We start from the raw sequence: 23,825 nt of genomic DNA, 5'->3' as shown, positions 1-23,825 counted from the left end.
GTGTTGGTAAATGTGTAAATTATTTTAACACCAAAACAATTCAATTTCCACGTGCAGCATGGAACTTAAAAAAATGAAACCTCTAACGGATGATACGGAGGAATCTCCTACAGAATTGGCCGGCAAGAAGCGCCGGAACCCTTTCAATACACAGCGCCTGAAGGAGGAAAAGGAACGCCGCCAGAAGAAAAGGGCACGACTAATCGTCCGAAACATCAGCTACAAATCTACAGAGGATTCCTTGCGGGAACACTTTTCGCAGTGGGGCGCGCTGGAGGATGTGCATATCCTGAAACGCGGTGACGGCAAGCTAGTGGGCTGTGCCTTTGTCCAGTATGAAACCATCAACCAGGCCACCAAGGCGATCCTGAAGTCTAATGGCAAGGAGCTAATGGGACGGAAAATATTTGTGGATTGGGCCCTCGGTAAGGATGAGTACGTGGCCAAAAACCCCAAGGAGGAGGAGCCGGAGGAGAAAAAGCCGAAAGTTGAGTTAAACGAGGAGAGTGACGACGAAAAGGAAGTAAAAGAGGAAAGCGACGAGGAAAATGGTGAGGAAGAGGGCGATTCCGAGGTGGGTTCTGATGCAGAATCGAATGATGATGAGGAAGAGTCTGAGGGTAAGGACGATGACGACGACGAGGATAAAAAGGAAGACAAAGACGAATTAAAATCAAAATTAAACATTGAAAATATCAAAAAGGAGAAACAGATTTCCAATGACGTACAAGAAGGTTGCACGGTGTTCATTAAGAACGTGCCCTTTGATGCCGAGGATTCGGATCTGCGAAAGGTGTGCAGAAAGTTCGGATTGGTCAGTTATGCCATTATCAATCGCCAGGCGGTTTCTGGTCACTCCAAAGGCACGGCCTTTGTTAAATTCAAGGCTAAGGAGTCGGCCGATCTGTGCCTTCAGGCTGGCACGGAGTTTAAGCTAATGGATGAAGTTCTGGACCCCCACCCGGCCTTAAGTCGTGATGAAATGAAGTCTAAGCAGGAGCAGAACAACAAAAGGAAGATGCCAAGGACTCTAGAAACCTGTACTTGGCGAGAGAAGGTCTGATCATGGCTGGAGCAAAGGCAGCTGACGGAGTTTCCGCATCAGATATGGCCAAGCGCCATGAACTGGAGCAGGTGAAAACTCAGGTTTTAAAGAACTTAAATCGGTAAGAGTGGAACAATTCTTCACTGGTCAAACTCTTTTCTAAACTTCTTTCTTCTAGGTTTGTTTCCCGCAACCGCTTGTCTATCCACAATCTTCCTTTAAACTATGACAACGAAAAGCTTAAACAAATGGCGCTGACATACACTGGTTTTCGGCCCCACGAATGCCGAGTGATGAGGGAACAAAAGGTTACCCCGGAGCATCCGCAGGGAAAGTCCAAGGGCTTTGGTTTCCTCTCCTTTGACACGCATCAGAGGGCTCTTACTGCCCTGCGGAAATTGAACAACAACCCGAATATTTTTGGAACACAGCACGTAAGATATTTTTGATCTATTAATTAAATTCTGGCTATAATATTTTATGTTCTGTAGCGTCCTATTGTGGCCTTTAGTATAGAGGATCGCGCCGTTCACAAAATCAAAGAGAAACGGACGGAGCGCTCCAAGTTAAATAATCCCACCTACCAGAGCAAGCAGCAGGAACGCAAGGAGCGCCGCCAGCAGAAACGCAATGGCCAAAAGACCAAACCGCCGGGTCCCCAGACCGACAATAAAGCTAAGCTGCAGAAACACATAAAGAAATTGGAGGCATCGCGCGCAGCCAAGATGGAGGGCAAAGCCAAAGAGGAGAAGCAGCTTAGCGACCTCCAGAGCGACTATGTGGGCACGGCTGCCAAACCGGGTACGGCGCTCAAGATGCGCTCCAAAAAGAAGATAATCGAGCAAGCCAAAGAGCATTTGAAGAAGGTAAAGACCGAAAAGCGCAAGCAGAAGAACAAGAAAATTCGGGAATCGCATCTGGCAGAGCGCAAGGCCAATAATCGACCCAAGCAGGGACGCAAGAAGGAAATGGATGACCTGCGACCCCTAATTAATAAGTACAAGAACATGATTAGTGGGAATCAAGGCGGTGGCGGTGTCAAGGGTGTCACGGGAGGTAAAATTAAGAAGCCCAAGCGTACCAAGTGGTACACAGAGTAAAGTTTCCCTGTCTAGCTTAAGAAATGTCGTTTTAGCAATAAAACTGTAAATGAGAAAAACAATCCAGGTTTTACCAGGTAAAAGGGGACCTTTTTCTAGGACTGCAGATTGGGAACATCTGTCTAAGTTATGATTCTACCTGCAAAGTCGGGTATATATAGTCGGTGGCGTGGACAAGCTCTTCAGTATTGCCTAGCAGTGCCTGTGAAGCGTTTCGTTCGCCCTAAACAGAAGATATCTCAAAGATGGCTCCTCGAGAGAAAGTTGAATTCGTTCTAGTTCGCCTGGCGTATGTGCCATACATGTAAGTAATTAGCAGGAGTTAAATTTTTAAAGGTACTAATTTGAAACCTCTTTCTCAGACATCCCCTGTACCCGCGAATTAGCTACCAGATCAGAAAGCATCCTCCCACAGGGTCGATTATCCAAGTGCGCGATTGGTTCGAGCACGTGATGATGAGGGAGCGTTCGAAGCTTCCTCCAGATGTCAATATACGCTACGCCGAGTGGCGTATCATCACTGGCGACGTGGAGCTGTTTCAGGTGCAGGGCTGCCGGTTCGACAAGATCATGCTGGTGCTCGGCGAGGAGAACATATCGTGGGTGTTCTACCAGAACATGCCGCTGCACCGACGTATCGAGGGTTGCGCCTGCTTTCCCGTCAGCTATTGCGGCTGCTGCCTGAACAACCAGTACCTGGACATTATGGCCAAAATCAAGCAAACTGTGTCAAGGAAGAAGATACGTTAAAATAAATACATTTGAGTACTAATGGAAACAAGAGTTTATATTAAGATGAACGCTTTCAAATTTCACTAGGCGCTAGCTGCTGTCTATTCCAGCCAGTGGAAGCGGGAACCGTACTTGGCTGGCGGCTTGGGATAGTCCTCGGGTAGACCGGGAGTGGCATCGGGATATGAGACCTTCTCCTCCTTTTTGGGAGCTTCGCGAGCCGACTGGATGACCTGTGGGTAGAAACGTTTAGCAAAGGTCTTGAAAAATCTAACTACAAACTCACCTTGGCACGCGAGAAGTAACCGTAGGAAGGACGATCCCAGTCAAAGTTGTCCTTGATGCACTTGTCGAACACTCCCTGCGTCTTGCGGCAGCTAATATAGGGGTTTAACTTGGCTTAAAGTTCTTGAATTCAATGTTGAATCAAAAATACTTACTGCGCGAATGCCATGGTTCCGCTGCTTTTATCGAGGCAAGTGGCATACTGCATGAACTCTTCATGGCAGGTCTTCTTCACTTTGCGGAAAAAGTCCAGGGCGCAGCTGGTCACCGCCTTGCCCTCCGCCAAACAGGCCCGCGGGTCGTCCAGCTCTTGCCGGCATAGCATAAACTCCTGAAATTTCACAGAAAACAAACGTAAACAAACCAATCCAGATGAGTTTTGAGGTTAGGTTATATAACTTAAGCGCAACAATTTGGGACTTTAAACTGCTGCAGGCTTAACTTTAAGGCATTTCTCTGATGGGGAATACTACCAAGAGTATTTAATCCAAATCTGAAAGAACTAACATTATTGGCCTGCTCGCATTGTTTGCCCAAATGAAAGGCACCCGCACGAAGAGCCGCCGAGGAAAGATTCAGCTCTTGGACATCCAGCTCGGACTCCTCGGGCAGTGTTGTGTTGTTGGTGATGACCATTATAGCCTCGTTCTCCTTTTCGTTCTATCAAAAACCTGCAAGGGGTGTAGAAACCAATAAAAACCCAAAATATTATAATTTATGTGGTCAAATTTACGTTTGCCTACAACACAACAGCTGTTTTTGTTTCAGGGCTGCACGAGCGCAGCTGTCAGTCTGACTTACCGATAGCCCAAATGATTTACAAAGTAATCGATAGCACGTCCTCAATTTAAAATTTAAACAATCTAGCTCCGAAAATGATTTATTTTATTTTGTATTCGCTTCTTTGTTATACTGCTGCAGCGGGGCGTAATTTAAAAGTAGTTAAGTACGAGGACTCGGTTGACACCATCGTAAAGGATCTCATAGACAATTGGCAGTCGCCACTTGTTTACCTGAAAAGTCGCGGTTACCTGCCAAAGGACTTGCAGAATTCTCCCGAATTGGATTTTCAGCAGCTGCAGGGTAATTTAATACCGAACTTTTCCTTAAAGGATTCCAAACGGGAGGTGGAAAGTACAGCCGAGGCAAAAGCAAATTCAAAATCGGATCAGAGGGATGTGCGTTCGGCTCAAGATCTGAAAGAACTCGAATTAAAGCGGATGTTCCAATCGCTATTCTCCTCAAACGACATCTCGGCCTCCGAAGAGATTAAATCCAAGCTGGGTGTGTCTTGGGACATGAACGCGCTGAAATCATCCGCTCGGTTGGGTGCCAAGAAATATTTCGAGAAGCTGAACAATAAACGAAATCAGGCGGTATCTTTCCTTCCCAATGAAACTCCAAGTAGTCCAGTTTCTGGAGAAGTATTTCAGAATTTCCACGCTCCGATATCCCTTAACTTGGAGAAAAAAGACAACGAAACGATAGAGAAGGCCTCGTACGATACTAAACCAAGCTACCTTAAGGGCGTGGCCAAGATTCTGAGCAACCCAGAGATCAGGTATAAGGATTGGGAACCGAAGCCTGCCCAAGAATCCTTTTTCAAGGCCACAGGAAAAGTGAATTGAAATTTGTAAATGTTAATTAAATGTTCTTGTAGTTCCGAAATGGGTTAACCAACGCACAATTAATTAGTTGAGGGAGGGAGGCCTGTTTATGCCAGAAGCAGACGCGATTGAGCCGCCGCAAAATTTGATATTCATGGCTGTCTGGTTAATCTCAGTCATTAGCAGATGCGATTGAAACCCGTTTAGTGGGCTAGGCAACTTTGATGTAGTATAAAAGCCCGCTGACCATTGTTTCACATTAAGTATATGCTCTAAAATGCTGAAATACGTGAGTTCAATCTGTCGGACAAGTGGGATATACTAATTCAAACATTTTCAACTTTAGGCTGTTATCTTTGCCCTGCTTGTGGTTTTGGCCAGCTGCAGTGAGGAGGACTTCCATGCGCAGCTTCTGAAGTCTGAGAACCGACAGAACTTGGACGGCGCTGGGCAGTTCCAGCATGAGATCGCCGTTGACAATGGCATCCAAGTGAAAGCCCACGGAGATGTGAACGGCATACAGGGCGAATACTTTCTGCCGGGCGAAGATGGCAAGCAGATCCGGGTGACTTATACGGCAGATGCGAACGGCTTTCATCCGAAGGTCGAGGAGTGATCACGCGGCCTTGACTATATAGTATATATATGTATATTTACCAAACGGCTGTTTGTCATAAAGCGAGCGATGAGTGGAGCTTTGTTGTTGCAATTAAACGTTTAAGGCTTTGATGCACATAATTTATAACTTCGAGGCAGAACGGGGACTCATTAGCCAGTTCCACACTTGTAACAGGTTACACAGGAATCCTTACATATTTGGGAGCGGGTATTTAAGACCTTGGCCTGTTTTCACTGATCACAGTTGCTTGTGCGTTTACAGAATGTTCCAATACGTAAGTTAGTTTTGGGTTTCTGCAGGAAGATTATCCTCATAAGGTTGTGCTTTCCAGCTGACCCTTATCTTGCTAATTGGGGCGTGCGTCGCCAACGATGACGACGCCCACGCAAGGGTGGCAAATCAGTACAAAAAGGAGGATGGACACGGCAAGTTTGCCTATGGCTTTGACATAACCAACGGCATTGGAGTCGGAGAGGCTGGTAATGAACACCAGGTGCACGGGGAGTACCACTTCAAATCAAAGGAGGGACAGCCCGTGAAGATTTCCTATACCGCCGATGAGAATGGCTATCATCCGCACGGGGATCTTCTGCCCACACCTCCGCCCACTCCAGCGGCGATCCTTAAGGCGCTGGCTTACATTGATTCCCATTCGCACAGGGATCAGCACTCGCAGCCACGACCAGTGCATCCAACAGTCCGCCCGCATGGACATCGACTTCACTAAGCCCTTGAATGACTCATATTCCGCCCAATGCGTCGCTGATTTCCTACTGCCACTCCCTGATGTTCGAATAAAAGGTTACGACGCAACACTCAGCCTTACATTCAATGGGGGGTGTCGGGTGTTCATAAAATACGCATTGTCATCGGCATAATAAGGACCCCGGCGGAAATGGGCCAGTGGGCAGGGAACAACTCGCCGGAAGGGAGGCCATTCGAGGCTATTGTTAAATGGCAAATTCAAATATGGACTCACCCATTGTGCGGGGCCATTGGAATATGTTACGGAAATGACAACTTAAATGGGTGCTGCTCCCATTTTGCCCATTTCCCGCTTCCCCTCAATCCCGCCATCCGCTCATCCGCAAAAACACTTTTCTGCATGGTTATATAAATGCAATTGGCATCATCACACACAGCACACAGACAAATAGACAAGAAGGGGTAACCTCACAGCTTGGCACTGCCCACTGGCAATCCATTCCCGTTGCGCGTGAGTTCCATGTCCACCGAGGGTTGGGTGACCAGCTTCCGGATCGCATCGAACTTGGGGTTGTTCTTGTCTCTAACCAGGTCAAAAATAATGCTCTCACTAGTTGTGATCACACAGCCCGCTTGGCGCAGGCGATCCAGGGCCAAGTCCCGATCCTGGTTTAGCCTGGAGGAGCAGCAGTCCGCCACGATGTATACGTTGATGTTCTGCTCCAGCAGATCGATGGCCGTTTGCTCCACACAAATGTGAGACTGAGAAAGGGAATTTAATTAGAACTTATTTAGTTTGATTATCACTAAATACAAAAGTTTTCCTACAACTGATTTAGCTAAAATTTATTACAATTTTTAAAGATCGGAACTCACCTCCAGGCCATATAAAACTACATCCTCTGGCTTGTCATTGAAAATATCCTTGATCACAGCCTTGACTTCAGGAGTAAACATACTGAAAAGGGTTTTTCCAGCGACCAATTTTGCATGGCTCACATCCAATTGGGCTACGGTTTTTCCCAGTTTTTCCGGATAGTGTTCGGTGACAATCAGTGGAACATCAAGAGCCTTGCCCGCCTTATTCTAAAATCGATTTGTGTTAATCTTAAAGGCGGAAGATAAGGATTAATATCAAAATCAAAGTTCAACCTACAAGTTTATCAACGTTCTTGACCATGTTTTCAAAAAGCGGCATGCCGGGTCGGAACTTTTCCTGAATGTCGCATAACAGGAAAAGGGTTTTCTTCGGGTTCAAGTGACAGCGTCTTAGGGCCATATTGTCTAAAAATATTTAATAAAATAGTTATAGTTTTTCAAAATACGCAATTTTTGCTTGCTAGTTGAACTGACCGATGGTAACAGCTGTTTTCTGCCAGGGATACCTATAAGCGAACCGGTTAGGCGATCGATTGCCGGCTTCCGCAGGAAATGTTATCGACTTACACAAAACCGTTTCATTTTCTGCGTATTGTTTAGTTCAAATGGCTAAGCGACCTACTTATTTTAATTTTCGTTTCTACGATTACGATTTAGCACTAGATTTAAACACGATGCCCAAAAAAGTTATAAATTTAAATAAATGCAAATGGTAAAGATCATATAGCCGCCTGAGTTAATTAAAAAGCTCACATAATCCTCATTTAATTTAACTGTGCCCAAGGCGACACCATGAAGTAAATAATTACCAAACCGCCCCGTTTTACCTTCGCCTAGGCCAACGGCAATTAAGTGGAAGCTGCCGCACAGCCAGCAGATTTATATTCATAAGCCAAGGCAACCTGGAATCTGCAGGCATTTATAATTGAATTCCTCAGAAACACACCCGCCCCCGAGCTCCCAAGCTGCCGACCGACATTATAGTAATGAAGCCACCGGACCAGTCAATTTCAATAACGCAATCAAATGCGTGCAGTTTCAAAAACCACAAATGTGGAGAGCCGTTGGATCCAATGCCATTGGCATTCCCCGGAATGAGTGTCCGGCGGGCGATGGCAATATCTTGGACATTCCCGGCACGTAGCCTCGATGGACCCGGGCCGATACTTTCCTGGATCCGGGAAAAAGGAAGCCCACGATAATGGCCAAGGCGAGTCCGAGTCGCATGCATATTTCAGTAATTGTGCCGTCTTTTGTGTGCCACGCCCCTTCTCCGCTCATTTCTGGTCTACATATTTCATGAGACCCCAAAGTTTGCGGATGCAGCAATTTGGGGGCTTCAAAAGAGAGCCCCTAGTGGAACCACTCAAAAAGTAATCGAAATGTCTGAGACAAACACATGCGTACGCACCTGAGTGGCACCTGTATTCGCCGCTTGCGGGGGTTTCTGTATTCATGACGCCTCGCTCCCTATTCTGCTAGAAGAAGTCATCTTGATTTTCAATTTCGACGCCATTTGCGCTTCACCGGAATCGGGAGTCATTTGCATTTTTGTTCGGCTACACTTTCACTTGCAAAGTACTCGCACTTCCTGAGAAAGTTTCAGTGCGGCTCACCGTAGGAAAAAAATAATGGGAGTTGGTAATTGACGGAGATTTCATTTATGAGCAAAAAACAGTTTAAAAATATAAAATGTTTAACTTGAGTTGATCAGAATTGAGGAAGGGGAAGTCAATTAATGTGAAAAATCACTCAAGTAAGATGGCACTTCGATTTGAAATAAACATGAGCTCACATATTCCCTACGAATCATGAATTCGTTCCCCCTCGTTGGTAAGTGTATTAGGTGCCTAGTCAAAAAGTGCTAATGCTAATAATAAGTCGACACAATTGACAAAAAGTTTTTTCATCTACAAAGGAAAAAGTGGCACAACAACATCAAGTTCCCCCCAGCAATTGGATGGCATCCCAGCAGCAATTTATTGAATGTGAAAATTTAAAATTGTTCATTTGAGAAACAATTTGTGAGCATAAAGTAAAGTCGAAATGTTTTCGTTTTGTTACTCCAGCCCAGGCAGGCAGCCGTAAGTTCGAATATATGGCAATAAAAATCCAAGATGTTCGGGGAGCAACAACAAGCGCCCAGAGAGTTTGTGCGTCTGCCTGACTGTATTTTTATGTGATTTCTCAAGCCATCTTCCATCTGGGGAGTCCCGGGGAAAGTGCTCTCATGCGAGATCGAATGGGGAAATGGGGAAAATGTTATGCCATTTATTTAGAGTATTCAAGTCTTTTGAACTCCCCGCCCCCAACCGAACGTGCAGTGCCATTTGCAATTGTGCAATTTACCCAATGAAATGTAAATGCGAATCAATTGTAGTTTTATTTGCAGTAATTCCTGATTCGACAAACTCGACTTTGTGTAAACGCATTTAATTTCGAATATTCCATTTCCATTTGCATATTGCTGTCCGGGCGAATATTGGGGTTTAAAGGCTCTCGGTTAGTTAGTTAGGTGGAGCAACTAAAAGAGTTGAGGTCTCGTGGCTGCAGAAGAACACCGAAAAGCACTTTGCACGCGGCCAACTTTCCGAGGCCCCCAAACATATGTACATATATATGTACGAATATGGCAGGTACGTGAGGCGGCGCCCCAACCAATTGGATTCGCCACCCCCTTTTGCCCTCTGTTTACACCTCTTGAGGTCGCCTGACTCCCATGCATATCAACGATTTTCAAATTGGCGACGAAATGATATGCCAAACTACTACACACGGCGCGGCAGGGAAATATTTTTTTTTTTTGGAACCTCCTCGCGCGCAAGGACATGCAGCGGCATCGACATTATCGGGGGCACAGGTTGTAGGTTGTCATCCGGAGCTTGTAGCTGTAGCTAATGCTTGTCACGTCTCCCTCAACATTTGACAAGGCAAATTCGCCGAAAATTCCGCCCCTGACTTCGGGCCGACTCTTTGTTTTTTTTCCCCCGCGAAGAAACGAAGAAAATGATTTTCACAGGTGAATTGGAAAGCGCGTAATGTCGTAATGTTTGACTTGCCGGCAGGCACGTTGCCAACACATGTCCTCCATGCCTTTCTAAATCTGCACTGGGAAAATGGGTTGGGAAGTACATTTATGATGGAATTCTACGTACTAACTAAACGATTTTTCAGGAATTTCTATTATTTTCCCTTCAGACAGAAAACATATAAAAAAATATTGGAAAATCACGAAGCTAAACGCGCTCACACTTTAAATTCAAGTGCACGGCCACGTGTCGCATCGAACTCAACGGACCACGGGGCGTATGCGTATTCCACTTTTGCAAATTGGATGAAAATCTTTGGCTTTTCAGCAACGCAATTCTTTGGCCCCGCCCGCTGTCCGTGAGCGATGCATCAGGCTGGAAATTGACATGTCTAACAGAGGGTTGCACTTCTCAAAAGGGCAAAGGACAGGGATTGGGATGGAAAGAAGGAAAAGATCCTGGGCCTCCCTCATTCATCATGGCACGCCTGGCCGTGTCACAGAACTTATTTGTTGTACAATCGGGCTGGCGGAGCACACAACATGCGGCAGCAACAATTTTCGAGTAAAGGATTTACAGCACAGATCCGGAACACCCACACACAAGACAGGACAAGTTCTTGGCAGCTTACTCGGTGTTATTTTTTTTTTGCCGGGATTATTTCTGTAAACTTTTCACCCTGCCCGGCAAACAGATTCAAACAAATTGAAGAGCTCGGCTCACCTTGGTGCCCATTAAACGGGCCAAACGAGCCAAACGAGCCAGCTGAACATGTGTTACTTCGGAAAGCCGTAACTCTTCGCCCCACGTTTTTATTGCCGGCAGAGCTGGCTTGAACTTTAAGCAGCTTGCAGGCGGAGTCCTTCGCATTTGGCACAGCCACTGCTGCTGCTGCTGCTCTTGTCATTGGGGTTCATTGAACCGAGCGTCGAGCGGCGCATTTCCGGATTCCGTGTCTTGCGACTCCGGCGGAGTCTGCAAATAAACCCGGCTGAGTGGCCTGCTCGGAGGCTGAGACTCCGACGGGCTTTGATAAGCGTGCACATAATTATGGCCCTCTGAATGGGCTGGCTTCTTTAAAGCCACGTAGCGTGGCCTGCTTAAAGGCCATATCCGCATCGGGCCTTAATTAATGTTGCATAATTAACAGGGGGACGGCAAGGTGGCCCAACAAAGTTAAAGCACGGCAAAGAACAACAAGGCCGAAAAACAAAAAACAAAATACAAAAACTTTTCTAAGCATCTGCAAAACATAAAGCATACAAATTCTCACATCCTTGCCGAAGAACACGAAAAAAATTGCGGCCGGGCTCAAAGGAAAGTCCCAAAGGGCAAGCGGCGCCAAAGGCAACAACAATGCCCAAAAGGGGCGTGGCAGGGACTTCCCACCCTCGCCTCTTTGTTGCTGACAGCCTTTTGGCCACCTTCGACTCGGGGAGCGCCTCCAAATTGGCGCCAAGTTTTAATTATTCCATCATATTTATAAACTTTTGTACTTGCCACGCAGACTCATTATGTGCGTCATCCACCCACACTCGCATTCGCACAACAACAAGGCGCCCACACACACACACAATCGCACTTCAATGGCAGCCTGAGCTACACTGAAAAAAATGTAGAAGCGAAAAAATAAACGCTAATTTTATTATGCAGATTTACTAATGTTTTCATTAATATACAACGAATGCTTCGTTGAGTTAAGTATATTACGGATAAATATTGAAAAATGAGCCACACAAATTTTATGGAGCTGCGTTAGGAACACTAAAACCTTATTTTTTTCAGTGGATCGGGCAAGTGCCTTGTTGTTGCCGCCGTTTCCCTCTTGTTTTTGAGTCGTATCACAATAATGGCAAGGCGACAACGGCAGGACAATGACGACGTCTGCCTGCCTGACTCTATCCCGCCATCGTGGCATACTGGCTGCCTGGCATCCTGGCAAGGCACTCAGAAAGGAGTAGGGACGAGGATAAGGCGGCGGCGCGAGGCGTTACTCCATAAAAATGAACAACAGCTTTTTATTGCCGAACAATGAAGGCGAAAGCAGCTCTAAACAACCAAAGCGGAGCAAAGTTCGACCTTTCCCCTCTGGCTGGCGATCCTGTTTGCCGGGTCCTTGTCTTTGTTTGCTCCTGCTGCCATTGGCAAGAGCATTTAATGAGGCTGTCGCATTATTGTTCAATTGTGCTTGGAACGGCTCAGCTTGGCCAAGGAATTTCCAATAAATACGGCTAAGAAATTGAGAGAGTTGCTCTATAAAATGTTTATGGACGAATCGAAGAGGCGAATTAAATCAAGCATTTGTTTGACTCTGTTCTGCAACTAAAATGAACAATGAGGTTTATGGACTACGTTTATTGCTAGCTTAATATAAAAGTCACTTAAACAATGTGAAAAGTTCAACCATGAATTTAATAACCGAAGGAGAAAAAATGGTTATTATATTTAAAGCCAAAATTATACCCACAAAAATGCCAAATGAAGGTAATGAAATGCTTTTAATTTAAGAAAAAACAAAGCCACTTATGTTATAGTTTAAATTTAATACAATCAGCGTGCCATTTCAACGAAAATATACAATTAAAAGTTATCTATAAAACAATTTATTTGGTTCAATATAAAACAACGAACAATCGCAAACCCCTTAACTGCCTGTATGCAATTATCCGCCAAAATCCCCGCATAAATCAAGCGAACCAATTATTTCAAATAATTCCTAAATCAGCACAAAAGTAAACTCCCAAATAATCGGTTAAATAAATCAGAGGCCCAGGGCGGAACAGGAGTGGAATAGACCGCCGAATCGAAGGGCGAAGGACCTCCGGTGGCGCAACTGCCTGCGGACTCAATTAATGGAATGGAAACGAGAAACAAGTTCTGCGCCAGTCTCCTTCGCTGATGAAACTAATAACATGTCAGCCGAGTTACGCACCAGGGCACACGGAGGCTCTACCTCATCCCAGGACCCGCGCAGGACCTCCGCAGGACCTCCCGGCACCACCCACTGGCGCAGCACTCAAAGGCTAAACGAGGCTCAGCGCTGACACTCAAAGCCGACAAGTTAAGCCTGTCGCACATGGCGATTAAGCGGCGAAGAAGAAGCCTCTTCGTCCTGCTCCTCCCCCTTTCCCCCTTTGCCCTTTCCCCTTTCCCCCCACTCCCCCAGATTAGCACTTTGTTGCAGTTGGAAGGGCTGGGAACCAGGACGCTCGACCCCCGAAACTCGCGCTTTCCCCCCCTCCTTCAAGGGCTTCGTTAGCCCGCCGGCAATTTCTGTGCCCATCAGCCAGCCGGCATCCACCTCGTATGAGCAATATTGAATCGCAATGCAACTGCAGTGCGGAGGTAAAGGAGGGGGCTGGCGGGGCTAAAGGGAAGGGGGGAGAGGGGCGCAAAGGATCCACTGAATGTGCATAGTTAGAGTGATAAACTGCTTTGGCACGGAAATGGCCCTGGAAATGGAAATGATGTCGAGTGTGCCTGTGTGCATAAAAAGGCCAATTAGAGGACGACTGAGTTGCACGTTTTCTGCCAAAGCACTGGCGAAATTTTCACCCTTAAACCCCGATGAAAATCGGATGCTATGCCATGTTTTTGAAGGTTTAAAAATGTTTTTAGAAAAACAGAAATAACTATAATCAAAGGTGTGGGACATCCTCTAAGCTCGCTATCCGAAAACATCTCCTCTTCCGATTTCTCTCAGTGTTCTGGTAGGCGGAACGGCATACACTTGGCGACTGACAAATGCCGGATTTACGACCGCATCCAACTTTTTCCCTGGCACACACACTCTCGCCCCGACTGTTTATATTTTAGGTTTCGGCCTAGGAATTTATGGTTGCAACCAAACTTTAAATGAACTTTTCGGGTCGAAGGAAGGGGGCTGGGAGGAAATTAAATAAGTTACATGTTCCAGCATACCGCTACGCTCGGCATAATCAAAACTTTTAAATGCATCATAAAAAAGGGAACTTTTTTCGCTCTGGTCAATCTGAAAACTTGCCGCTGACGTATGTGAGGATTTATGTGTTTTATTTTCGGCAGGGGCTTCTTCTGTTTGTGACAAATCTAGAGGCGACAGGTGGAGGAGCTCTGTCGGGCGTCGAGTGCAGTAAAAGTGCCACTGCGAACATAAAAATATTTACGACGCCGGAGTTTCAATATCAGGAGGCGCTACAAAGGCAATAACAAGTGCTGCATAAATTTACCTGGCGCCATCGAGCCGAGTCCTTGACTCCTGAACTTGATTTCGTGGCGGGGAGTGCCTACATTAATGTACAGCACATATCTTGAGTGGCTGCCTAGGCCGGGCATTAAACATGGAATCTGTGCTACATAAATTATCAGCCCGATGCTCTTAGCCCTGGCTTGATGTCACTTTTATTGACAGTTTCGGTGCTGCCACATGAACATGAGTTCATGTGCCGATGTTCTCGGCGGCGTGACAAAGCGAGGGACTGGGTCATAAAATTTCAATTATCGAAAATTGCCCTGGGATGGCGCGCCGTCTGGCTCCGGCCCACTCAAAGTATAATTAAGGCCGGAGTGCACTGAATGCTGACGGTTCAATTAAATTACGAAAATCATTTCGTACGAGCCCGCTTAATATTCATTTTGCCAGCATCGAGCAAGAGTGTTGCCTACTTCCCAGGGCCATAGGTGTATATGTGTGTGTGTGAGAGCCTGTCAAGTGTGCTTTGGCGCTGTCAATTACACACATCCTTCGGCTTATGAGTGTGTGTGCGTCGTGGGACACCTGGAAACCTGATTGGCGGCATTCGGGCTGCATCTTTTGTTATCTCGAGCCCTTCAGACCGAGCTCGTTATTAAATTAGACTGCACTTATTGCCAGCTGCCAGATCCCCCCTTAAAATATGCCCCATCACGGCCAGAGTTCAGAGCCAGCGCCACCGGCAATTGACCCAGTTAACTGGCCGGGGATGTCAGCTGCAATTGTCTCGGGTCTCGGCTCTCGAATCTCGGGTTTCCTTTCTCCTTTCACGTCTCTCCTTTCTCCTTTCTCCCTTCTCCCTTCTCCTTTCTCCTTTCTCCGGTCTCGGATCGCCCACTTTCACTTCATCTAATTAAGCGAGCTCTCAATGCGTGACACAATCCCCTGGCCCATAAATGAAAAATTAATTTATTTGCCCCAACTGCAGCAGTTTGTCTGGCATTCATTTCGCGTCCTTCTTGGCAAACAAAAAAATCCAAGAACCGAGAGGGCAAACTGCAGTGGCTGCACCGAAAAGAATAAAAGGTGGTTCCTATCTAATATTAAACACCTTTTATATAGTTCAAAAGTGTTTCCCAGCACAACAAATAAATAAATTCTGACTAGCATTTCCTACCTTATCCTATTGTTGAGCAGTCGCCAAGCTTCATTAAAAAGGCTGTCGGGAATGTCATAGAAGAAGTTGCTCAGTGCTTAAATAATTAAGGTGAGCTCACCTTTTTGAGCGAATGACTTTATCTGGCTGACAGTAATTTAATTTGCCTGAAGAAGATAATAAGTGCAACTCTTTTGCCCGGCTGATTAACACAGAGGACATCGCGCTCTAAGAGTTAAGTTTACGATCCAATCAAGAGCAGGACATAAAAATAAGTGCTGGCCAAGCGAAGATGAAGAACTAGCCGATGCTCCGATATATAGACAGAATAAACAATATATACGAGTACATGCGAGTATTGAAGAGACGCTGACCGTAAAAAGCTGAGCAATAAAATTTGAAAGAAACAAGCCGGAGGAATACGACTGTCACGCTCTGCCGTTTTCCTCTGGCTAATGGCTTATGTAAGAGCCCGGAGCGGGGGGCGGGACCTCCAAAAGGACCCCCAAAAGGACCTCGAAAGGGTGTGAAAGCCTCCTGGCCAAGCAGAGACCCCAAACAGCAACAGACGTAAGCGTCTTATTAGATTTTCGTGTGTACTATGCGCGGGGGGAAAGGACACGGGCCGCAGGACTCGAGTGCAGGAATTGGCAGGACAGCACTCGCATTAACAACTTCATTAGGGGCCAAACACACACACCCACAGACACAGACACAAACACCGGTTTTAGCCACACACACACACAAGCTTACACACAGCTGCTAAACTCGACTGAGAAGTACATTAATTTTGTGGGCTTTTGGCAACTGGCAATAAATCTTCGGCTTTCCTCGGCAACTAAGCGGGTATCTGTATATCTGTTTTCGAGGAGGAAAGGGGGGTTGGGGGGGGGGAAAGAAACCCACATTGACAGCTGGATTGAATTGGGAAATGCAGCCCGGCTGACATTTATGGCCCTGCAAGCGCCGGGGAGCAGAAACAATGCAGCACTATCTCCCAGGACATCGGCTCCTTTGTTTGCGAGCCAGAATTAATTAGTGCGGCCAAAGTATCCGACTGAGAAACAATGTAGCGCCGCAGCAATCGGCCAAAACAAATCAAATTACAGAGGAGCCGTCTGTTGACAGAGGATCCGGGGTATCCTCTCCACTCTCCACTCATCAGTGCCGCCCAGTGCTTCGCAAGGACCAACAAAAGCGAGGGGCAACACTCTCGGACGGAGAGTCCAATCTCGGCCACTTCGCATGTTGGCGGTGGAGCAACAAATGCTGCAGCCTGCAAATTGCCTTTTCCATGGAGCTGGCCGTAAAAACGTCGAGTGGCTGGCAGCGCTATCGCAAGGATGCCATGGGAACAGGGACCACAAGCCAAAGGATAACAAGTGGAATTGATTATTCAAAACACAAATTTCCATACCATCCTTGCATGCGGCTTGTGGAATCCTCGATTGTGGCATACATTAAAGGTATTAATATTACGGAGGGTGAGTTATTATTCAAAAGGTAAATTCACATGCACTGGAAGAGAGAGGTGTGTGTTTGATTCCTGCACTAATCAATTGAAAACATTTGTAATCTTAGGATAAAACAAAAGACATGTGCAAGTCCAAGCAATTAATCAAATGAAGGACTAAATAATTACATAAAACATTTACATTCCACATATGGTTATTGGAATAAGAAAATCCCCACTCGCTTGCTGACTAATTATGTTAAGGAGAAAATCATTTATCAAAACAATTGCATTCATTGAAGCAGCCAGACATGTGGCTTCGAATGGATTCCAAAAACGGCATATTTGCTCCTAATTAACATTAAGATCTCTGGCCAGCTATTCCCCCACCCCCTCCTGGGTTATGTAACGGATTATTGGGCTTGTACAACTCAGCAGTACGGCCATTCTTCATCTGTTATTCCAGGGGGCTCCCCGAGCAGTGCTCCCCGGCGTATACTTAATATTTGAGCAGGCAAGAAGGTTGCTGGCCATTATTTGTTCATTATTCAACTGTTATCAGCTGGATCTGGATCTGGGGCAGAGCCAATATATAAACGGCTTCACGGGGCTTCCGGCCCACCGACTGTTGCGGTCAAAGGTCGCATTCTGTGGGCACGTCCGCCCATTAGAGACAATCATTTTCTTTAAATTCGCCGATTAAATTGAGCGCAGCGAAAGCGAGTGATATCCGAATGGCGAACCGCAAGTGAGCAATATGCCTGTGTGTGTGCGAGTGTGTGTGTGGGGGTGTAAGTGTATGTGTGCATGCGGGTTAATGGCAGCTCCTAAAGCCCGACTAATGAATTTAGCCCGACCCCCGGCTGGAATTACGAGTTTTAAATTGCGTGACAGAAACGCTTTCAAAGGCAATTAGAAGGCGAGTGAGTGTGCAGGCTTTTTGCTGCATACTTGCCCCGAGTTAAAAGGCCGTGTCGGAGATGTTTAGCCCACAGAGCTGAGCTGGAACCCACGTGGACCAGGACACATGGAAAGAGCACTGCCACCACCACCAGCATCACCAGCAAGAGCGACCGGAAACGGAAGCTGAAGCCCAGTCCGCATTATGGCAAATTAATGCGCCATTATTAGACAAATGCATGACAAGCGATTCAATTAGGGCGCCATAAACTGTCGCTGGCCGCCAGTCTGTATACGTATATATATATATAGTACAACATCCACACACGGAGGATGTGACAGCCGACTGACACTGCTGGGGCATCATTACAGTCAATTGCTGGATGACGAGGACAATGCCGTTTGCCTGCGGATAATCAAGCGCTTTTAATGATTGCACATTCCGTCCGGGGGGAAATTGCATTTCAGCCATTGATTGCCAGCTTTAGTTTTCGCCCCCCTCCCCCCAGCATTTTCCACTGCCTGTGCCGTGGGCATCAGAAAGCGATTTAATATTAAAATTTTCATAAATATTCAGGCGGCAGGACCTCGCTCGCCATGTTTGGCACGTATCGCGGGGAATTTATTTTGCGATTGCTGGCCAAAACACGGCCTGCTAACCCGGCCAGCTGTTCCGTTCCGATTGATGGCTGTTTGTGATTCGGCCTATTAATTAACAATTCCATTATTGCAGATGTGCGAAAATTGGGCTTTAATTAAATTGCTTGTAATGCCGTAATTATTTCACACACACAGACACACACACGCTCTCCACTTTCCCCGTAATTAATGAGATTTTAGTTAAAAATACATTTTTGCCCGTAATAATGACTTGGGGCCAAACACCAGCCAGCATGTGCCTGGCATTTTCAATAAATTTAAGCGCACACAGCTCATTAAATGCTTTACATGTGTTGGCTTTTCCCCAGCCCCCAGCCCCCGAGAACTCGGAAAAGTCAAGGAGGCGTTTTTGGAAGTCCTTAATTTATGCAAATGCCTATGCCAAAGTGGGCGGCTGTGGGGAGCCCGCTCCTCTGTAAGCCTCATCAATTTTCCATTGACACAAAGAGGAGTTCTATCGCCCGGAGGCTAAGGAAAACTGAACGAGTAGTCACAGCAATTGCAAATGTGAAGAGGGCACCGTAAAGTTCGTTAGGGAGCAGCAAAAAATGTCAGATCGACTAGAAAGTACTTCTTTGCCTTACAATCTCTGTAAAGCTTTGCCATTGTGCGACTTTAAAATGGTCGAGCAAATAATATACCCCTACCAACTCAGTAGTTAAACAACATGGGAACCGCGAATTTAAACCTCAAAGTAGGAGCACATTCTCTCCCGTCAACAATCAGAATAAATCCCCAGCCAAAGGCATTAGGCGTAATTCGTAATTACAATTTGAACTTAAGTCCGGACTCTCGGATGCAATGAAATAGATAAATCCCCCATCCAGAGGGGATTACACATGACTTTTGAGTCGGAAGAGAGTCTCGCTTTTCTGGAGTGTGAAATTGGGGCTTTATCAATCCATCAATATGGTGAATCCATGCCAACGACTTAACCCGCCGGCCCGAGTGTGGGAAATGATTAATGAAATAGATATCGGAATAGATAAGAAAAGCTAAAAAGCGATAAGGCGTGGGCGGGGAGCCATAGTATAGTATTTATCGAGAGCGGAAGATAAGGGCAAAAGCTCGGCGCTATCTTATCAGCAATTCAAATGCCATGGGCTTTGGCTCTCCGCACTCTTGTTTACCACTCGGTGGCCCAAACTGATTTCAGTGACTAACCAAAGACCAAAGTATTGCGCTGATAAATTTATTGGAAAATCGTCGAATGGCCCGGGAGCTTTTCCGGCGTTCGATAAGATATGGATGTGGGAGTCGCGAAGCTCTCGCCCGCTGATTCAGTGCACCGAGAACCTTTACCATGAAGAGATTGGAATTTGCAAAGACCTTTGCCCTGCTGCTGGTCCTGCTGGCCAGCCACTCCCGCCACTCCGCCCACTCGGAGATCATCGACGCGGAGGAGACGGACCGCTTCTGCTACCCGGAGTCCTCGCGGAACTCGCGACGCTCCTGCGAGTGCAGCAACGGGAGTGCCTCGCCGTGGGGCAACCGCGCCCTCCGCATCGACTGCAGCTACAAGGAGTTCCGGGCCGGCGATCTCTCCCTGGTGCTGCCCCTCTACATCGACACCCTGGACCTCTCCTGGAACTCAGTGGACGCGGTGCCCGTCCTGATCAGCGACAGCCTGCGCCAGCTGAACCTGCGGCACAACAACGTCTCCCAGCTGGTGGCGGGCAACTTCCGGAATCTGACCAGCCTGAAGGAGCTCTACCTGGGCTGGAACAGCATCGGCCAGCTGGAGGCGGGCTCCTTCGAGAGGCTGCCCCACCTGCAGGTGCTCGACCTGGCCCACAACAACCTCCACTCGCTGCCTGGAAAGCTCTTCGCCCCCCTGCTGGTGCTGAGCACCCTGGACCTCTCCTGGAACCGTCGCCTCAACGAGTCCGGTGTGGATCTCTACACCGGGCTGGGCCTCAACTGGAAGCTGGCCACCTTGCGCCTGGACGCCTGCGGACTCAGTGAGCTCCGCCTGCCCGTGAACGCCCCTCTGCGGGAGCTCTCGCTGCGGAGGAACCAGCTGCAGCGGATCCCCGGCCAGCTGCCCGAGTCCCTGCTGCGTCTGGACGTCAGCGACAACCCGCTGGAGGAGCTGCTGCCCGAGGACACGGCCAACCTGACCCAGGTGCGGCAGCTCTTCCTCGAGGACATGCCGCTGCTCCAGGGCGTGGCTTCCCGGGCCCTGGCCGCCGCAGATCTTCTCGAGACCCTGAGCTTCCAGAACAGCCGCCAGCTGAGGCACTTCGACGCGGAGGCCTTCGGAGCACCAGTGGATTCCAGGAGCAGCCACCACCACAAAGCTCTGCGGTCGGTGAGCTTTCGCGGCACTCTGCTGCGCACCTTTAATTCCACGCTGGCGCCGCTTTTTGCGCAGCTTGCCGAGCTGGACCTCAACGGTCTGCCGCTTCAGTGCGACTGCGAGCTGGTCTGGCTGAAGCAGCTGCCGGTCCAGACCAACGGCCGCTGCTACAAGCCGTCCCGCATCCGCGGCATGCTGGTCACCTCCGCCCGCGGCGACGCCTTCAGCTGCGACTCCTGGCCGCGGTGGGCCTACAGCCTGGTGGTCCTCTCCCTGATCGCCCTCAGCGCCGCCGGCATCTACCTGATCGTGATGGGGCTCCGGCCGCACCGCGGGGTCACCATGCGGCGCAAGGTGGGCGCCGGCAGCCCCTACGCCCGCGTCACCATCGAGCCCAATCGCCAGGAGAACCCCCCACTAGGAGCCGAGTGGCCAGTCAGCCTACCTACCACCTAAGCCTTGTACGTAACTCCAGTCCAGAAGGGAATAAAACTAATCGTTCTGTAAAATATTCAAAGGGATTTTCTTTTATCTTAAATAATAATTTATGTAGTAACATTCCTACCCAGAGAAACGGAACCAGATTTACAAGGAGAAGCAGCGATTTATAAAAATGCTTTAAAGAAATACATTAGTAGGTAAGGTGTGGAAATATTTAATAAAATAGGATAAACAAAATAATTAAGCAATTGCTTAAATTTTATTGAATGTCAAAATATGGGAAAATTAACTTTTGTACAAACCATATTTCCATAAACTTAAAGAGCTCCCAGTTTGATATTGGGATGAAAAGCCAAGCCAGGAGTAGCGGCGAAACCCTTCGAAGTGCTGGCTCCGCTGTACCTGATCTTGATCCGCAAGGGAGGCTTCTGGTGGAAGCGGTCGACGGCGTTGACGTCGTAAGGCTCCTGGAGGGCACAGAGGTTCGGGTAGCGGAGATTGCGACCCGCCTGACAGCCGGTGGCCGCCAGGAGTCCCACCTCGTAGGCGGGTTCATGGGCCACGTCCTCGCGGGCGAAGTTGCAGACGATGAACTGCTGGTGCCAGCGGTCCTCTGCCCGCTGGCGGAGCACTCCGCATCCCATGTGGGTGGCCCGCTCCTGCATCAGCTGGCGGAAGCTGGTGATGTCGCTGGCCTGATCAGCGGCTCCCAGCTCCCTGGTGGCCCTTTTGTACTGGGCAAACCAGTTGGCGATCTTGTGGCCCAGCAGCTCCGTGTCGCTGTGCCGTCCGGCACTGAAGATCACGTGTCCCGTCAGCTGGCCCACGTGCTTGAAGCGCCTGGTGTTGCGGCACTCGTCGGCGGACAGGGTGCACCTCCTGGCCGCCAGCTCCGCCAGCTGGGCCAGCTCCGGGTCCCAGCGGACACTGGCCATGCGGTGGGCGGCCCCGAACCCGGAGAAGTCGCCCGAGGCCACTTGGTTGCGGTAGAAGTTCACCTGGTCGACGATGAACCTGCTCAGCGGACCACTCAGGGGTACTAGCTTCGCCTCACTACCGCACTGGGGTCCAAAGCTCTAGATGGATTAAAGAGAACCCGGGTTTCATGTTGTAAATATAACTGGTTAGCGAAGAAGTTCAAATTCTCTGTTTTGTGCCAGATCACTCACTCCATTGTTGTTACAGGCTACGTGATCCTTGAAGCGGGGACACCAGTGCTCCTGGCAATAGTCCCAGGATCTGACTGGGAATGAGAGAAGGCTGAGGATCACAGCGCAGATAAACCACTCTCGAAGCTGAAACATTGTTGACTGTATCGCAGCTTACAGCGACTTTATTTTTGCGCACTCGGTAATGGCATTTTTCACGAGTTGATATGCCCAGAATGCGGAACAATAGAGAAAACCTTTTAAAATTAAAATAAATACAATGCTTTTAGATTTAATTCCAGTTTTCAAGTTTTAAAAGCATAACATTTATTTGTTTATATTTTAGAAAAATACCCAGAGATTAGATTTGGTTTCTAACCATGAGTTGGTTGAGGTGTTTCTACGGAGTACGTCAGCTGCTGTTTCTATTTTTCGAGAAAGTAATCTGGAGCACATAAAGTACAGACTTTTGTTTGTGGAATAGCTATATATATATTTATTATATATTTTTCGTTACTTCACAAATTTAGGAGTGCATTTACGTGGACGACGACCCACTCACAAGGATAGTAAAATGGATAAATATTAATCTTTCAAAAAATTAATTTATTCCTCTCCTCCCATTTGAGCAAAATTGAAATAAAACCTGTCAATGTGCCACTTTACCGATCGCTTGACTTGGGGATGGCCAGAATTAATGTCTTTGGCCAACTGGCACCACTCTATTGTTCGCGGCATTAATAATAATAATAAAGTATGTAATAGTCGCCGTCATAAATACTCGGACCACCAGCTTCTGCTGCGAGGGCGGCGAGAGATTTACGAGTCCTGCGAATGGAATTCGCATAAATAAATATTTTTCGCTTCGCATTTCCTCCTCCGCCTGGACACCAGTGACCAGTATGGTGCAAATTATTAATTTCGATATCTGACTGGCAATTATTGTTCACCAGATGACCCGGGGAAGAGGCACACTCGGCGCCTCATGAATTAATTAACGGGGGATCCGAGAATTCCTGGAGGACGCTATCACCAGGGCGGTTATTAAATTTACAAACAGGTTACTCTTCGCCCTGAAATCCATTTTAATAGGGGAATAATTAAAATAATCTTACTGGAAAGATAATTGATGAGTGATTGTATTATAAATATTTTTATTCCTGCTAAGCCAAGATGTAAATAAGCAACAAGAACATGAAACAGCTGATGCCATACATCAAGCAGACCATAAAAACCAGTTGGCCAATCCTTTGCCGCCTAATTAATCGCACATGCTTGCCTTTCTATTGCCGAAGCGGCAGTTGTGCGGCAATTATTGACAAGTAATTTGCATTTCATTACGACAATCTATCAATGACTAACCGTCATCGGCGACGCCTGTGCATATTAATTGTGGGCCATTTTCAGTCCGTCTTTGGGCCAAAGGATGCGTGTGCGGATGCGGCGCTCTCCCGGCGCCTGCGTCCTGCGTCCTTGTGCCAGTGGCCCAGTGCCACGAGTTGCATGCCACTCCGAAGGCGACTCCGAACACGAGTCCGAAACCGAAACCGAGTGCTCCTCCAGGTCGGAGCCAGCAGCATCCAACCAGTTGGAATT

General features: G+C 47.5%; 9 protein-coding genes and 1 long non-coding RNA gene across 10 annotated transcripts; 7 read left to right on the top strand and 3 right to left on the bottom strand.

Moving 5' to 3' along the window:
• Nucleotides 1–25: 25 nt before the first annotated feature.
• On the top strand, nucleotides 26–2,207 carry LOC108101908 (RNA-binding protein 28). Its single transcript, XM_017206482.2, is given in 4 exon segments — nucleotides 26–1,007; nucleotides 1,010–1,166; nucleotides 1,224–1,479; nucleotides 1,537–2,207. Coding segments are annotated over 4 exon segments (1,971 nt in total). The 5' UTR covers nucleotides 26–58; the 3' UTR covers nucleotides 2,146–2,207.
• Nucleotides 2,208–2,293: 86 nt separating this feature from the next.
• On the top strand, nucleotides 2,294–2,917 carry LOC108101910. The gene is made up of 2 exons (XM_017206484.1): nucleotides 2,294–2,449; nucleotides 2,508–2,917. The coding sequence occupies exons 1-2, from the start codon at nucleotides 2,391–2,393 to the stop codon at nucleotides 2,893–2,895; spliced, it is 447 nt and encodes a 148-aa protein (XP_017061973.1). The 5' UTR covers nucleotides 2,294–2,390; the 3' UTR covers nucleotides 2,896–2,917.
• LOC108101909 (NADH dehydrogenase [ubiquinone] 1 alpha subcomplex subunit 8) lies at nucleotides 2,912–3,963 on the bottom strand. The gene is made up of 5 exons (XM_017206483.1): nucleotides 3,896–3,963; nucleotides 3,670–3,833; nucleotides 3,318–3,493; nucleotides 3,164–3,254; nucleotides 2,912–3,110 (listed from the first exon to the last, which is right to left on the bottom strand). Exons 2-5 carry the CDS (start codon nucleotides 3,796–3,798, stop codon nucleotides 2,979–2,981), a joined length of 528 nt encoding a protein of 175 aa, XP_017061972.1. The 5' UTR covers nucleotides 3,799–3,833; nucleotides 3,896–3,963; the 3' UTR covers nucleotides 2,912–2,978.
• A 23-nt stretch (nucleotides 3,964–3,986) lies between these two features.
• On the top strand, nucleotides 3,987–4,830 carry LOC108101906. The gene has a single exon (XM_017206480.1). It carries the CDS (start codon nucleotides 4,038–4,040, stop codon nucleotides 4,788–4,790), a length of 753 nt encoding a protein of 250 aa, XP_017061969.1. The 5' UTR covers nucleotides 3,987–4,037; the 3' UTR covers nucleotides 4,791–4,830.
• Nucleotides 4,831–4,835: 5 nt separating this feature from the next.
• Nucleotides 4,836–5,649, top strand: LOC108101907 (pupal cuticle protein Edg-78E). Its single transcript, XM_017206481.2, has 2 exons — nucleotides 4,836–5,058; nucleotides 5,116–5,649. Exons 1-2 carry the CDS (start codon nucleotides 5,047–5,049, stop codon nucleotides 5,383–5,385), a joined length of 282 nt encoding a protein of 93 aa, XP_017061970.1. The 5' UTR covers nucleotides 4,836–5,046; the 3' UTR covers nucleotides 5,386–5,649.
• A 1-nt stretch (nucleotide 5,650) lies between these two features.
• Nucleotides 5,651–6,147, top strand: LOC108101790 (pupal cuticle protein Edg-78E-like). The gene is made up of 2 exons (XM_017206267.1): nucleotides 5,651–5,662; nucleotides 5,720–6,147. The coding sequence occupies exons 1-2, from the start codon at nucleotides 5,651–5,653 to the stop codon at nucleotides 6,113–6,115; spliced, it is 408 nt and encodes a 135-aa protein (XP_017061756.1). The 3' UTR covers nucleotides 6,116–6,147.
• A 338-nt stretch (nucleotides 6,148–6,485) lies between these two features.
• On the bottom strand, nucleotides 6,486–7,450 carry LOC108101806 (isochorismatase domain-containing protein 1). The gene is made up of 3 exons (XM_017206283.2): nucleotides 7,250–7,450; nucleotides 6,970–7,179; nucleotides 6,486–6,855 (listed from the first exon to the last, which is right to left on the bottom strand). The coding sequence occupies exons 1-3, from the start codon at nucleotides 7,370–7,372 to the stop codon at nucleotides 6,562–6,564; spliced, it is 627 nt and encodes a 208-aa protein (XP_017061772.1). The 5' UTR covers nucleotides 7,373–7,450; the 3' UTR covers nucleotides 6,486–6,561.
• A 12,101-nt stretch (nucleotides 7,451–19,551) lies between these two features.
• LOC108101940 (leucine-rich repeat neuronal protein 2) lies at nucleotides 19,552–21,151 on the top strand. Its single transcript, XM_017206524.2, has one exon. The coding sequence runs from the start codon at nucleotides 19,645–19,647 to the stop codon at nucleotides 21,094–21,096; it is 1,452 nt and encodes a 483-aa protein (XP_017062013.2). The 5' UTR covers nucleotides 19,552–19,644; the 3' UTR covers nucleotides 21,097–21,151.
• Nucleotides 21,152–21,321: 170 nt separating this feature from the next.
• LOC108101941 (antigen 5 like allergen Cul n 1) lies at nucleotides 21,322–22,394 on the bottom strand. The gene is made up of 2 exons (XM_017206526.2): nucleotides 22,251–22,394; nucleotides 21,322–22,157 (listed from the first exon to the last, which is right to left on the bottom strand). The coding sequence occupies exons 1-2, from the start codon at nucleotides 22,383–22,385 to the stop codon at nucleotides 21,399–21,401; spliced, it is 894 nt and encodes a 297-aa protein (XP_017062015.1). The 5' UTR covers nucleotides 22,386–22,394; the 3' UTR covers nucleotides 21,322–21,398.
• A 182-nt stretch (nucleotides 22,395–22,576) lies between these two features.
• On the top strand, nucleotides 22,577–22,894 carry LOC108101821. Its single transcript, XR_001772118.1, has 2 exons — nucleotides 22,577–22,688; nucleotides 22,760–22,894. It is a non-coding gene; the product is annotated as an uncharacterized LOC108101821 (long non-coding RNA).
• Nucleotides 22,895–23,825: the final 931 nt, after the last annotated feature.

Source organism: Drosophila ficusphila, unplaced genomic scaffold, assembly GCF_018152265.1.
Source record: "Drosophila ficusphila isolate 14025-0441.05 unplaced genomic scaffold, ASM1815226v1 contig_414, whole genome shotgun sequence".
Taxonomy (NCBI): domain Eukaryota; kingdom Metazoa; phylum Arthropoda; class Insecta; order Diptera; family Drosophilidae; genus Drosophila; species Drosophila ficusphila.
Note: the sequence above shows the minus strand (reverse complement) of the source record. Positions and strands in the feature narration are given on the sequence as shown.

Excerpts from the sequence above, each read along its gene's own strand:
- LOC108101806 (XM_017206283.2), bottom strand. The coding sequence starts at position 7,372 with ATGGCCCTAAGACGCTGTCACTTGAACCCGAAGAAAACCCTTTTCCTG. Across the intron at positions 7,180-7,249 it reads TCAAGAACGTTGATAAACTT|AATAAGGCGGGCAAGGCTCT; the intron begins GTAGGTTGAACT and ends AATCGATTTTAG. Across the intron at positions 6,856-6,969 it reads TAGTTTTATATGGCCTGGAG|TCTCACATTTGTGTGGAGCA; the intron begins GTGAGTTCCGAT and ends TCCCTTTCTCAG.
- LOC108101906 (XM_017206480.1), top strand. The coding sequence starts at position 4,038 with ATGATTTATTTTATTTTGTATTCGCTTCTTTGTTATACTGCTGCAGCG.
- LOC108101940 (XM_017206524.2), top strand. The coding sequence starts at position 19,645 with ATGAAGAGATTGGAATTTGCAAAGACCTTTGCCCTGCTGCTGGTCCTG.
- LOC108101909 (XM_017206483.1), bottom strand. The coding sequence starts at position 3,798 with ATGGTCATCACCAACAACACAACACTGCCCGAGGAGTCCGAGCTGGAT. Across the intron at positions 3,255-3,317 it reads GGAACCATGGCATTCGCGCA|CTGCCGCAAGACGCAGGGAG; the intron begins GTAAGTATTTTT and ends CCCCTATATTAG. Across the intron at positions 3,111-3,163 it reads GTTACTTCTCGCGTGCCAAG|GTCATCCAGTCGGCTCGCGA; the intron begins GTGAGTTTGTAG and ends TTCTACCCACAG.
- LOC108101941 (XM_017206526.2), bottom strand. The coding sequence starts at position 22,385 with ATGTTTCAGCTTCGAGAGTGGTTTATCTGCGCTGTGATCCTCAGCCTT. Across the intron at positions 22,158-22,250 it reads TAGCCTGTAACAACAATGGA|AGCTTTGGACCCCAGTGCGG; the intron begins GTGAGTGATCTG and ends TAATCCATCTAG.
- LOC108101910 (XM_017206484.1), top strand. The coding sequence starts at position 2,391 with ATGGCTCCTCGAGAGAAAGTTGAATTCGTTCTAGTTCGCCTGGCGTAT. Across the intron at positions 2,450-2,507 it reads CTGGCGTATGTGCCATACAT|ACATCCCCTGTACCCGCGAA; the intron begins GTAAGTAATTAG and ends CCTCTTTCTCAG.